This window comes from Stegodyphus dumicola, chromosome 2 (genome assembly GCF_044657685.1).
Source record: "Stegodyphus dumicola isolate Sdum_Otavi_A_Nest chromosome 2, ASM4465768v1".
Taxonomy (NCBI): domain Eukaryota; kingdom Metazoa; phylum Arthropoda; class Arachnida; order Araneae; family Eresidae; genus Stegodyphus; species Stegodyphus dumicola.
Genome location: NC_140769.1, coordinates 264,737,223 through 264,750,493, shown reverse-complemented (window position 1 = coordinate 264,750,493; position 13,271 = coordinate 264,737,223). Strand labels below are relative to the sequence as shown.

The 13,271-nt window shown below is 35.6% G+C and overlaps 1 protein-coding gene and 1 long non-coding RNA gene across 32 annotated transcripts in view; one reads left to right on the top strand and one right to left on the bottom strand.

Moving 5' to 3' along the window:
• The window catches only part of LOC118197830 (A-kinase anchor protein 13-like), a 281,410-nt gene that overhangs the window by 11,857 nt on the left and 256,282 nt on the right, over positions 1-13,271 (bottom strand). For all 6 annotated transcript variants that reach the window (XM_085812122.1, XM_035369379.2, XM_035369382.2 and 3 more), the window contains one exon: positions 12,707-12,863. In XM_085812122.1, coding sequence (XP_085668248.1) covers positions 12,707-12,863 — 157 coding nt within the window. The remainder of the gene's footprint in view (positions 1-12,706; positions 12,864-13,271) is intronic.
• LOC118181616 (uncharacterized) overlaps positions 1-13,271 on the top strand; it is a 976,960-nt gene that overhangs the window by 961,544 nt on the left and 2,145 nt on the right. For 14 of the 26 annotated variants that reach the window (XR_015039873.1, XR_015039874.1, XR_015039870.1 and 11 more), the window contains one exon: positions 12,743-12,837. The exons of 10 other annotated variants lie outside the window; for them this stretch is intronic. This is a non-coding gene — a long non-coding RNA (uncharacterized LOC118181616). Of the gene's footprint in view, positions 1-10,119; positions 10,395-12,742; positions 12,838-13,271 lie in introns of those variants that run through there. 2 more of the 26 variants (XR_015039872.1, XR_015039869.1) reach the window with 1 other exon arrangement.

Genomic DNA, 13,271 nt, shown 5'->3' with positions numbered 1-13,271 from the left:
CATTTTGTTGTATCATTTTGAGAATTGCCAATTAAATTGCTCGCAGGAGCAGAAATTAATTTTTTTCAGACCTATTTTTAACAGCGGAAGTAATACTACATCTCAATTTACTAAAGGTATTTTATAACTTTCAATAGAGCTTTTTATCTTAACTCTGTAAGTATATAATTCTTCCTTAAAAAATGTAAGAAGTGGGTTCCATTGGTCAAGGATAGCAGAAGTGTGCCATATCACATTAATTAAACGACTTGAACGGTTTTCTTTTATATGTATCAAGAAAGAAACCAAGCACTTTCAGACCAGACGAAAAAAATAAATTCTGGGTGCAAATAATGAAATATTCAGCTAAGCTACATAAAACTTGAGAGAAATTTTAAGAATACGAGAAAGTCAGGAGAAATATGGTGCAAATTGTGTTGGTGGGAGTATGGTGGGAAATCTGGAGTCTCCCGTCTAAATCGGGAAAGTTGGCAACTGCGATGACTATTCCCATAACGTTAACCGAAGAACAACATTAAGCGATGAGAAAAAATATTATTCAAAATTGGAATGAATTATATTTTAATATAAATATAATTAGAAACAATAATTACTTTCACATTATTTTAATTAGAAAAACAAGTCATTAAAAGTTGTTTATCTGGAATCATTATGCAAAAGTTTACTTACAAATTGCTCATAATGTTTCTGAAAATTAGTTTCAAAAAGTGACAGGGAGATAGATATCTTCTGTCACTAATGTTGCAACTCGAGTTTATTCGTCAATATCCATAAAAGCATCCTCACAGTTCAAGTTAGCTGGAGACATTTTTAGTAATGCAGTTTCCTTTACTATAGCATTTATTAAAATGTTGACATGTTTAAAACAATTCTTTATCACCTTTTCTCAGATATGGTTCCAAGACAAATGTTGTCTGAAATCAAGATTTTTGGTGTCTTTATTCCTTACTTGGTAACATGTCTTGATGATTTGAAAATTTATATAGTATATTTTGATCTTATTTAGCGATTTTATTTTTTATTTGATGGCAATATTCCAACTTGAAAAATTTGATCTATAATACTTAATCAACCAGTTGATCAAAATAAGCTATGTATTTTCCCTGTTTTCATATACAAATGGGTCATACTTTGGCAGTTCGATAAAAATATTCAAATGATAACATTAACTGCTATCACACTACGTGATATAGCAAAACATGAGAATAGGGAATTAATGACTTCTCCAGCATCATAAAATGATGTTTAAAATTACCTTGTACACATACTTAATATTAATTTACCCATACACATATTTAGTTTCATATATTAATATTAGTTTGAACCTGTTAATCAAATTATAAAAAAAAGTAGATAAATTTTTAGTTAGTTTAAGCAAATTAATATTTAATATGTAAGAAATGTCCTTTTTTGTATTTGGTAGTTTCAAACTTAACATACTTTTTTTTTTTTTTTTTTTTACTCCACTTTTATTTAGCAATGTGCTGCATTTGATTTCAAAGAGAATCATTATATAGTATAAACTCCAGACGTCCAATATCAGGAATGATCTAATATCCAGAACTTCAGCCAAAAATTAAATAATAATAAGAAGAATCCCTCCCTTAAAAAATTAAAGAATGGAGACTATAATACTCAACAAAAAAATGCAGGTGCACCATAAATGGGATTTTTCTCCTGAATAACTAAAATTCTTGCATGCATGTATTTTTCTCCTGAATAACTAAAATTCTTTCATCACCTGATCAGTTTGGATCTGGGACTTTATACTGTATACTAGCCAACTGTACTGCTATCTGCCTGAAATTGTTATTATATATATATTGTTGCGTACATATGGGTTCATTGCGAAATGAATGCACAAGTCCGATGAAAAAATGAACAAAAATTTATTATTATCACAACAAATATGCTTAAATTTCCTCAGATATTCGTGCAATATTACAAAATCTCACAGTACTTATCTTTTAACTACTCAAACGTTCAAAAGAACTTAAAACAGCTAAAGAAAGCTAAACCGCGAATTCGCTACAGTCAACAAGAACAGTTTTCTAAGCAACAACAAACTAAGTAACTAACTCCGAACTGAGAGGTTTTCCTCCTTTTATAAGATTTTAAAATCGTGTGCAAGAATTTTCTAGTATTTTCTCGAAATCAAAAAGACATATTTATTATGTTACATGCATGCGCTCATGTATTTTCAATTTTCCGGCTTAGCTTTTTTTAAATATTCGTCACGCGCTGCACTGCACGGGAAATAAAACCATTTAATTTACAATTCAAATAACATTAGCTATTTAAATACCAAAGTCGTATCACTGCCCCCTTCCCAAGGACTGCACGTCCTGGGCAGTACAATCCCTGGACAGGAAGCCAAACTTATAACTGAGGCAAAAACATACATTACAATATCAAAGAACATGAAGAATAAATGCAATAACAAACTTAAATAAATCAAATGCTATCAAATACTAAATACAAAACAAATACTAAATACAAATCAAATACTAAATGCAAATCAAATACTAAATACACATTTAGAAACTAAAAGGACTATGGCCTTACACTATTTACAATTATTTACATTACGTACTATGGCCATAGTAATGAGCTAACCTGTCGTAATGAACGACTTTAGGTTTAGAGTTCGAAGACTTGCGAATCCGAACCACGACATCATTCAGCCTGTTTAGGACTGTGTACGGGGCATCCCAAGGTAACTATAATTTCGGACAAAGTCCTTTCCATTGAGTCGGGTTCCACAACCACACCTAGTCGCCTTCGTGGAATTGATGTTCAGTAGCTCTTGTGTCGTATCGGGTCTTCATCTTCTCCATCGCCAAGTTGACTCGCTCTCGTGCAAAGTTGTGCATCACTTCAAACTGGGCCTGGAGATCTTGAATATATTCCTCAGGCGATGAAGGAGCATCCGGAGGGTGACCAAACAAGAGATCACAAGGCAGACGAAGGTCACGACCGAAGAGCATCTGTGATGGAGAATAGCCGGTAGTCTCGTGGACAGCACTGCGGTAAGCCAGTAAAAACAATGGTAATTTCTTGTCCCAATCCTGTTGGTTTCTGGAAACCACTAAAGAGAGGTTATTAAGGATGGTTCGATTGAACCTCTCTACCATTCCGTCCGACTGGGGATGTAATGGCGTCGTTTGGGTTTTGTCAATGCCAAGTAGCTTGCAAAGTTCTTTGATTACTACCGACGTAAAATTCCTTCCCTGATCGGAATGTAACTGAAGAGGCACTCCGAACCTGGAAATCCAGTGCTGTATCATCACCTCAGCTACTGTAACAGCCTTTTGATCAGGAATAGGGTACGCTTCAGGCCACTTGGTGAAGTAATCAATGACGAGTATGTATTTGTTGCCATACGCAAATCGTGGCAGAGGTCCCAAGATGTCAAAGGTGATACGTTCAAAAGGCGCACCTACATTGTAACGTTGCAGCTTGCCTCGGCTGCGTCTCTTAGGTCCTTTCTGACCTGCACAAGCATCGCAAGATCGGCACCACTTTTGCACGTCATCCTTTGCATTATTCCAGTAAAAGTGCTCATGAACTCTCTGTAAGGTCTTCATTATTCCAAAGTGACCTCCTGTAGGGTTGTTACATAGTTCTATAAGGACATCAGGAATCCGGGATCTTGGAAGTATCAGTTGCCATCGGAACGTCTTCCTATCATCCGATTCGAATTTCCGGTATAAGACGCTGTTTCGAATGTGAAGTGAATTCCAGAGTGCCCAATATTGTTTTGTTGTCGGACTACAGATAGAAATGTCCTGCCTAGTAGGTTTTCTGTTTGATGACTCCATTAAATCAATTATGGGTTTAATATCGTGGTCTTCCAGCTGGTCTTTCCTGACTTCATCGTCACTCCACGGGTCTCGATCAGTCGATGTTGATGTTGTAATTTGTCTTGCGACCGGAGTCAGCAGCTCGTATTTCGCTTCCACCCTGGAACAATATCGGCAGCTTTCTCCGCAAGGTCTTCTAGACAGGGCGTCGGCGTTTCCGTGTGATGAACCATTACGATGACGGATAGTGATGTCATATTCTTGGACTCTCTGTATCCACCTGGCTATTTGACCTTCAGGATTCTTGAAATTTAAAAGCCAGGCCAATGAGGCATGGTCCGTGTGGAGGAGGAATTTCCTGCCATATAGATAATGACGGAAATGCTCTACGGCTTTAACTATGGCGAGCAACTCTTTCATAGTGACACAGTAATTCCTCTCCAGTTTAGACAGGCACTTGCTCCAGTAAACTACTTTATGTTCTTGGCCATCTATTTCTTGGGACAAAACAGCACTGACACTTTCATTGCTCGCGTCCGTGTCGAGAATAAATGGTCTGTCGAGCTGAGGATACGTCAGGATTGGAGCAGATGCTAAAGCCTTCTTTAAGTTGTTAAATGCATCCTCGCATTCTTTTGTCCACAAGAACTTTTGCTTGCTCTCTGTCAGCTTGTGAAGGAGGTCTTGCGATGGAAGAAAAGTCCTTCACGAATCTCCTATAGTAGGTGCAAAGCCCTAGGAAGCTTCTCAGCTGATGGACATTTTCGGGACGTTTCCAGGATTTAACCGCTGATACCTTTTCAGGATCCGTGCGCATACCTTCTGCAGAGATGACGTCCCAGGTAAGTCACTTCCTTTTGGAACAATTTGCATTTAGCGGGACTCAGCTTCAGATTGGCTTCTTTCAGTTTCTGAAGCACCTTCCTAAGATTTTCTAAATGTTTTTCAAAACTCTTTCTGACAATAATGATGTCATCCAGGTATATCAGGCAGGCTTTGTAGGAAAGGCCTTTGAAAACAGTCTCCATAAAACTCTTTCCGACAATAATGATGTCATCTAGGTATATCAGACAGGCTTCGTAGGAAAGGCCTTTAAAAACAGTCTCCATAAGACGTTCGAATGTTGCTGGCGCATTATACAGTTCAAATGGCATCACCTTGAATTGCCAAAGCCCTTGTCCGTAGTAAATGCCGTCTTTTCTCGGTCTTCAGGCTGTATTTCTACCTGCCAATACCCACTCTTTAAATCAAGTGTTGAGAACCACTTGCTTCCAGAAAGAGTGTCTAGAATGTCGTCAATTCTAGAAAGAGGGTAACTGTCTTTCTTCGTAACCTCATTCAACCGGCGATAGTCGATGCAAAATCGTGTTGAGCTGTCTTTCTTTCTGACTAGGATGATGGGAGATGCCCATGGACTTGCTGAAGGCTCGATGACATCGCCTTCTTCCATATCCTTTAATAGTGTTTGCACCTCTTCCTGTTTAGCAAACGGTAGACGGCTTGGATGTTGCTTGATCGAGGGATGATCGCCGGTATCTATTCTATGTTGTGTTAAACTAGTTCGACCCACATCAGAAGACGAGCGGGAGAAAACAACTCGAAGATCTTTAAGTACGTGATCGGCAGCATTCCTCTCTTTATCGTTTAATTGCACATTCTGCAATAACTCTGATGTAATGCTCTCTGAGGACACGGATTCTGGGATGTTACTCTTTCTTTCAACGCTGGTTACTGAAGTACATGTTGCAACCACTTCACCTTTCTTAATAACTCTCGCCTTCTCAGTTACATTGGCGACTCTCACCGGGATAAATGTTCTGGATAGGTCGACGAGTGTTGAGGCTTCTAGTACTCCTTTCGGGCTATTACAGTTATTGGAATATTCTATGATGCCGTAGCGGAAATTTCTATTTTCAGCTATGGACCCAGGAAGTAAAAACTCGGTTCTTGCGGGTATTGTGATATCATCTTGAGCTATAATCTTGTGGATAGATTTCACTACATCATGAGGCTATGTCCTCAGATGTAGAATGCAATTCGTTATTTTTAAAGTCCAAGGAAAAATTGTATTTCCTTAGAAAGTCCAATCCGAGTATGCAAGAATCAGTGATCTCTGCTACATATGCCGTGTGATGATAAGCGGCACTTCCAAATGTGATGTTAACATTTATTTTTCCGTCAATGTCGATCTTCTCACTGGACACAGTCTGGAGGGTAATGCAGGGCGGTGTCCAGATAAGTTTGCTTCCCAAATGTTGAGCCAAATCTTTCCACATGATGGTAACACTGGCTCCTGTATCTATAGTCATGTTGCAGGGAACTCCATTAATATGTCCTATTATAAAAAGTCCATTACTGCCGCCTCTCACTGCAGAAATCTGAAGCGCTTTAAACTGGGGCTTTTCATTATCTGGCGACCTCCGCCCCGTGAGATGGCCACAAATTACTTTCCCTGCTGCTTGCTAGGAGCTGTCTTAACATCTCTGCCCTGGGGCATTCTGCAGCTCCTTCGTATGTGTCCTTCGGATCCACAGTTCCAACATTTTAAGGTCGATTTCTTGTCACTGATATTTCATCTCAAGGCATTCAGTTGTCTGGTTGCATCGTCTAGATGAACAGTGACTTGATCCCTTGGCTCATGAATTTGAGCAGCTCTGATTGAGTGGCGGTCTCTACGAGTTGCTTGCTGAGCTGCTTCGAATTTCATGGCATACACTAAAGCACCTTTTAAATCTTTAACATCCGCCATTCGTATAGCCTTCTGTATTTTTGGATCCCGGATGCCATCGATAAAGTACTGCAGGGACAGGATTTCCTTCGTTTCTCTCAGGCACTCCGTAAAGGCGAGGTGGGACAGCCTTTCAACATCCGTGGCGAGTTCCCGGAGTGATTCGGTGGGCTTCTGTTGACGGGATTTTAATTGAAGCCTGCTGTAGTATTTTAAACACTTCTCACCAAAGCGCAGCTCCAATGCACCGGATAGAGCTTCAAAGTCAAGTCTTTGGTTTTCTGGAAGCATCTGCAGGATATCCACTGCGTCTGCTTTGAGAGAAGCGGCGAGATGACAAGCCTTAGTTTGGGAATCCCATCCGCAACGATACAAAATTGTGTCCTATACACTTGCCAGGAGGTCTTCCCATCATATGTAGCTAGTTTCAGAGAGGGACGAGCAGGCAGCGATAAAAATTTAAAACTATCTGAATTGCTTCCTGACGTCGCTACAATCTTCTATTTAAAGTATCAACTTCTGTCGCAACTGCTGAAACCCTATTAGCAATTTGCTGTTCGACAGCTGAAACTCTCTCTTCTATTTGTTCTTTTACCAAAGAAACTCTTTCTTCTATTTGTCCAACTTTAGTTTCAACAGTCTCAATTCTGCCTTCCATAGCCTCAAATTTGTTTTCTATTATACAAGTAATCTCTTTTTTTATTTCCTCTTGCCCTATTTTCACTTTCTCTTTAACAGCTTTCATCTCTGTCTTAAAAGATTCCTAAACAACATCCATCTTTTCTTTAATGGTTTCCTGTCCCAATTTCATTTCTTCCTTAACGGATTCTTGGCCCAATTTCATCTCTGCTTGGAATGCAGCAAATGCAGTCATCAACTGCCTCATCTGTTCTTCCATCGCTCTTGTAATTGGCATTCAAATCCCACTTCTGACACCAAAAATTGTTGCATGCGTATGGGTTCGTTACGAAATGAATGCACAAATCCGATGAAAAAATGAACAAAAATTTATTATTATCACAACAAATATGCTTAAATTTCCTCAGATATTCGTGCAATATTACAAAATCTCACAGTACTTATCTTTTAACTACTCAAACGTTCAAAAGAACTTAAAACAGCTAAAGAAAGCTAAACCGCGAATTCGCTACAGTCAACAAGAACAGTTTTCTAAGCAACAACAAACTAAGTAACTAACTCCGAACTGAGAAGTTTTCCTCCTTTTATAAGATTTTAAAATCGTGTGCAAGAATTTTCTAGTATTTTCTCGAAATCAAAAAGACATATTTATTATGTTACATGCATGCGCTCATGTATTTTCAATTTTCCGGCAATATTTAGTTTCATATATTAATATTAGTTTGAACCTGTTAATCAAATTATAAAAAAAAGTAGATAAATTTTTAGTTAGTTTAAGCAAATTAATATTTAATATGTAAGAAATGTCCTTTTTTGTATTTGGTAGTTTCAAACTTAACATACTTTTTTTTTTTTTTTTTTTTTTTTTTTTACTCCACTTTCATTTAGCAATGTGCTGCATTTGATTTCAAAGAGAATCATTATATAGTATAAACTCCAGACGTCCAATATCAGGAATGATCTAATATCCAGAACTTCAGCCAAAAATTAAATAATAATAAGAAGAATCCCTCCCTTAAAAAATTAAAGAATGGAGACTATAATACTCAACAAAAAAATGCAGGTGCACCATAAATGGGATTTTTCTCCTGAATAACTAAAATTCTTGCATGCATGTATTTTTCTCCTGAATAACTAAAATTCTTTCATCACCTGATCAGTTTGGATCTGGGACTTAATACTGTATACTAGCCAACTGTACTGCTATCTGCCTGAAATTGTTATTATATATATATTGTTGCGTACATATGGGTTCATTGCGAAATGAATGCACAAGTCCGATGAAAAAATGAACAAAAATTTATTATTATCACAACAAATATGCTTAAATTTCCTCAGATATTCGTGCAATATTACAAAATCTCACAGTACTTATCTTTTAACTACTCAAACGTTCAAAAGAACTTAAAACAGCTAAAGAAAGCTAAACCGCGAATTCGCTACAGTCAACAAGAACAGTTTTCTAAGCAACAACAAACTAAGTAACTAACTCCGAACTGAGAAGTTTTCCTCCTTTTATAAGATTTTAAAATCGTGTGCAAGAATTTTCTAGTATTTTCTCGAAATCAAAAAGACATATTTATTATGTTACATGCATGCGCTCATGTATTTTCAATTTTCCGGCAATATTTAGTTTCATATATTAATATTAGTTTGAACCTGTTAATCAAATTATAAAAAAAAGTAGATAAATTTTTAGTTAGTTTAAGCAAATTAATATTTAATATGTAAGAAATGTCCTTTTTTGTATTTGGTAGTTTCAAACTTAACATACTTTTTTTTTTTTTTTTTTTTTTTTTTTTTTTTTTTTTTTTTTTTACTCCACTTTCATTTAGCAATGTGCTGCATTTGATTTCAAAGAGAATCATTATATAGTATAAACTCCAGACGTCCAATATCAGGAATGATCTAATATCCAGAACTTCAGCCAAAAATTAAATAATAATAAGAAGAATCCCTCCCTTAAAAAATTAAAGAATGGAGACTATAATACTCAACAAAAAAATGCAGGTGCACCATAAATGGGATTTTTCTCCTGAATAACTAAAATTCTTGCATGCATTTTTCTCCTGAATAACTAAAATTCTTTCATCACCTGATCAGTTTGGATCTGGGACTTTATACTGTATACTAGCCAACTGTACTGCTATCTGCCTGAAATTGTTATTATATATATATTGTTGCGTACATATGGGTTCATTGCGAAATGAATGCACAAGTCCGATGAAAAAATGAACAAAAATTTATTATTATCACAACAAATATGCTTAAATTTCCTCAGATATTCGTGCAATATTACAAAATCTCACAGTACTTATCTTTTAACTACTCAAACGTTCAAAAGAACTTAAAACAGCTAAAGAAAGCTAAACCGCAAATTCGCTACAGTCAACAAGAGCAGTTTTCTAAGCAACAACAAACTAAGTAACTAACTCCGAACTGAGAGGTTTTCCTCCTTTTATAAGATTTTAAAATTGCGTGCAAGAATTTTCTAATACTTTCTCGAAATAAAAAAGAGATATTTATTAAATGTTACATGCACACGCTCTTGTATTTTCAATTTTCCGGCTTAGCTTTCTTTTAATATTCATCACACGCTGCACTGCACAGAAAATAAAACCATTTAATTTACAATTCAAATAACATTAGCTATTTAAATACCAAATTCGTATCACTGCCCCTTTCCCAAAGACTGCACGTCACGGGCAGTACAATCCCTGGACAGGAAGCCAAACTTATAACTGAGGCATAAACATACATTACAATATCAAAGAACATGAACAATAAATGCAATATAATGATTTTAATGAGTCTGGATAGAGTAATTTCATAAAAGTATTTAATGTTTTTAAATTAGACAGATCATGAATTAAATGTATTTTTATTTATATCAATCAGATTAAATTTTAAAAGAAAATACTGTTAAGAGTTGTATTTTATTTCTTGCAGGTGCAACACATTCCTTTTAAAACACTGAGTTTGCTGATTAAGTTTGAGAGAATTATATCTCAAGTTCTACCAAGTAGCAACACATTGATTTTAAACTGCTGCATTTACTAAGCATACATTAACTGTATTTGCACAAAATATGAAATTAATAAAAGTTATTAAAATTCAGGCTTTGAGGTACAAGTTTCTGGGTAGAGGACTATGTGTGTTCAAAATACAGTCAAAAGTCATTAATCCGGACTCGTTGGGACTTCGGCGATTCCGGATTATCGATTTTTCCGGATTATAGATCATTAGTTTAAATCTCGTAAGATGGATGCAGAAATTATAAAATTAAAAATATGAAACCGTAATTTATGAAATAAAGAACAATTATGATCTAAAGGGTATCAGAATTTACAAAAAAAAAAAAAAAAAAAAAAAAAAAAAAAAAAAAGCTTAATATTTAGTTGTTTACTTTATTAAACATTTCTTTCAATGTAAGTTGTTTAAGTTGCTTCGTTTTTTATGTGATAATACATTCTCTTTAATTCTATAAACAGACATAATTTCTTGTTCAGTTACAAAGTTCCGCTGTTCAAGTCCTATAATTGCGGTGTCAAGAATACTGACTAATTTGTCAATCGAAATTGTTTCGTTTTGAATAACCTCTGTGTCACTTTCTTCACTATCGGAAGCGATATATTCTGGGACTAGAACCATACTACAGATTTCGCTGTCCGTTAATTGATTGATGATTGGGGCATTGTCGTCGCAATGAAAAACTTCTCTTATATCATCTTTATTTATTACTGCTTCTCCACATTTCTTTACAAAATCCAATAACTGAAAAATTTCACCTTTAGTTTGCGATTCCAAAAACCTTCAAATTCGCGGCTATCATCTTCATCCTCCTCACCATGAAATATGTTAGATGGCCATAAATTATGCCAAGCATTTTTTAACGTACCTGGAGACACATTCTCCCACGATCTTGCGATGCTCCACACGGCAGATTTTATGCTAAAAAATTTCAAAAATTCTTGAATAGTCTTGCCACTGTTCAAGAATTTTAACATAGATTTTTAAAATGCTGCTTTATATTTGCATTTCAACGCGTGCACTATTCCCATATCCATAGGCTGAACGATATACATACAATTTGGAGGGAAGAATAATACGGATACATTATCTTTCACTAAAACTTTAAGTGAAGTATGCGCCGAATAGTTATCAACAATCAGGACTATTTTTGAGTCATCAGGTAAACCAACCGAATTTAAATGTCGCCAAGCCTCGGGTATAAAATGATTTTCAAACCAATCATTCATCAACACTTGTGTCATCTATGCTCTTTTATTTGCGCGATATATAACAGGGAAAATCGTTACTCCTTTAAACATTCGAGGTCGTGCATGTTTTCGGATTACGAAAAGTTTGCACTTGTGCATTCCTGCAGCATTTGTGCACGCTAAAATTGTTAGTCTCGCTTTGGAATCTTTGATACCAGTTGGAGCCTTTTCTGTAGAGGTTGCCAAGGTATTTTGCGGTACATATTGCCAGAAAAGACCAGTTTCATCAGCATTGTAAATTTGTTCTGCAGATAATTGTTCATTAGTAATGAATTCAATGAATTCATCTGCAAATTGTTCAGTATCAGCTGAAGATTTTTCACCAGAAATTTTTAATTGTCTTATACCATGGCGATTTTTAAATTTTGTTAACCAACCTGTCGAATATCTGCACTCTCCGTTTAAGTTCATTTCTTCATGAAATATTTTGGCTTGAGCCATTACCATTGGACCCGTCAATGGCACGCCCTCGCTGCGACGCTGTCTGACCCATTCAATCATCAATTTGTCATGATCGTCACTTTTAGCATAACGAACCCTTTTTCTGTTATTCATAGCAAGTGGGGTGTCGGAATCCACAAAAAAATCAAAAAGTTATTTTTTCTTTTTGCTTATGTCATATACAGTTGACTTTTCAACGTTATACTCCTTGCACAATTTTGAGGCAGATATGCCTTTATCCATTTTTTGCAGCAATTCCACTTTTTGTTTGATGGACATCGAAACATACTTTCGCTTTGTAGATCCTTTGGGAGCTCCAGCATCGGAAATTCTATTCAACATAATCAAAAGTTCAAGCTTACTTTTATAAAATTGCTCTTACAGTCTGCAAAAAAATAATAAGCCGAATCCAATTCGAAGATTAAGGAACATTCCAATCATCAACATTAACTCAAATAGATAATTAGATAATTTTAGCTTATACCGTTCGTTATACATTAAACGCGCATGCATAAACGTATTCTGCGCTTGCGCACATGCATATGTGCAGTCGTAAACGCCTATGCGCATGTGTCAACGCGATGCATACGCAGAAAGTTTTTAGCTTTGAGGTCCGGATTAACGACTTTTGACTGTACAGTGGCTCTAGGTACCACCATTTTTGCACATACAGATACATACAGATACTACATTATTTAATAACAGAGATATATCTTAAAATTTTTTTGGAAAGCGAACATTTTGCTGTGAGCTACAACACTCCTTTTATTTTAAACTATTCACTCAATAATTTTAATGATTGATTCAGTTCTCACCTGCATGTGAAGTAATTCTTTCTTTTTCTTTTCCAGTTCCTTCTCCTGTTGAGCCTTTTCGCTTTCCCATTGCAGTCGTTCTTGACTCAGCTTCTCCTGGATGTTTCTCAACTCTTCCAGTTGGTGATCAGGTCTATATCGCCTCTTGCTACATTCCCTGTTTAAAAACATCTGCATCATAAACACGTACATAGCTATAAAGAGATTACAAATTATACTGTATTTACTCAAAAATAAGACTCCCTTAAAATAAAACATTTTTGGAAACAAAAATGTAGGCATGGCTCTCAATAAAATTCATTTGTTTCTGATTAAAATAAAAGGTCCCTAATAAACACAATATTTTTCTATGTTACAGAAAGAAAATTAACAGTACTTTACTATGATACAGACAGAAAAATTAACTATATTTTAACATGGTTTAAAGAAAATACTCATAATATTTTACATGGTATAAAAAGAAAATTAAGCATATTTCACCATGGTACAGAAAGAAAAACAATATGGTAACAATACTTTACCATAGCAAAGAAAGAAAAACTAACAATATTTTATTATGGTACAG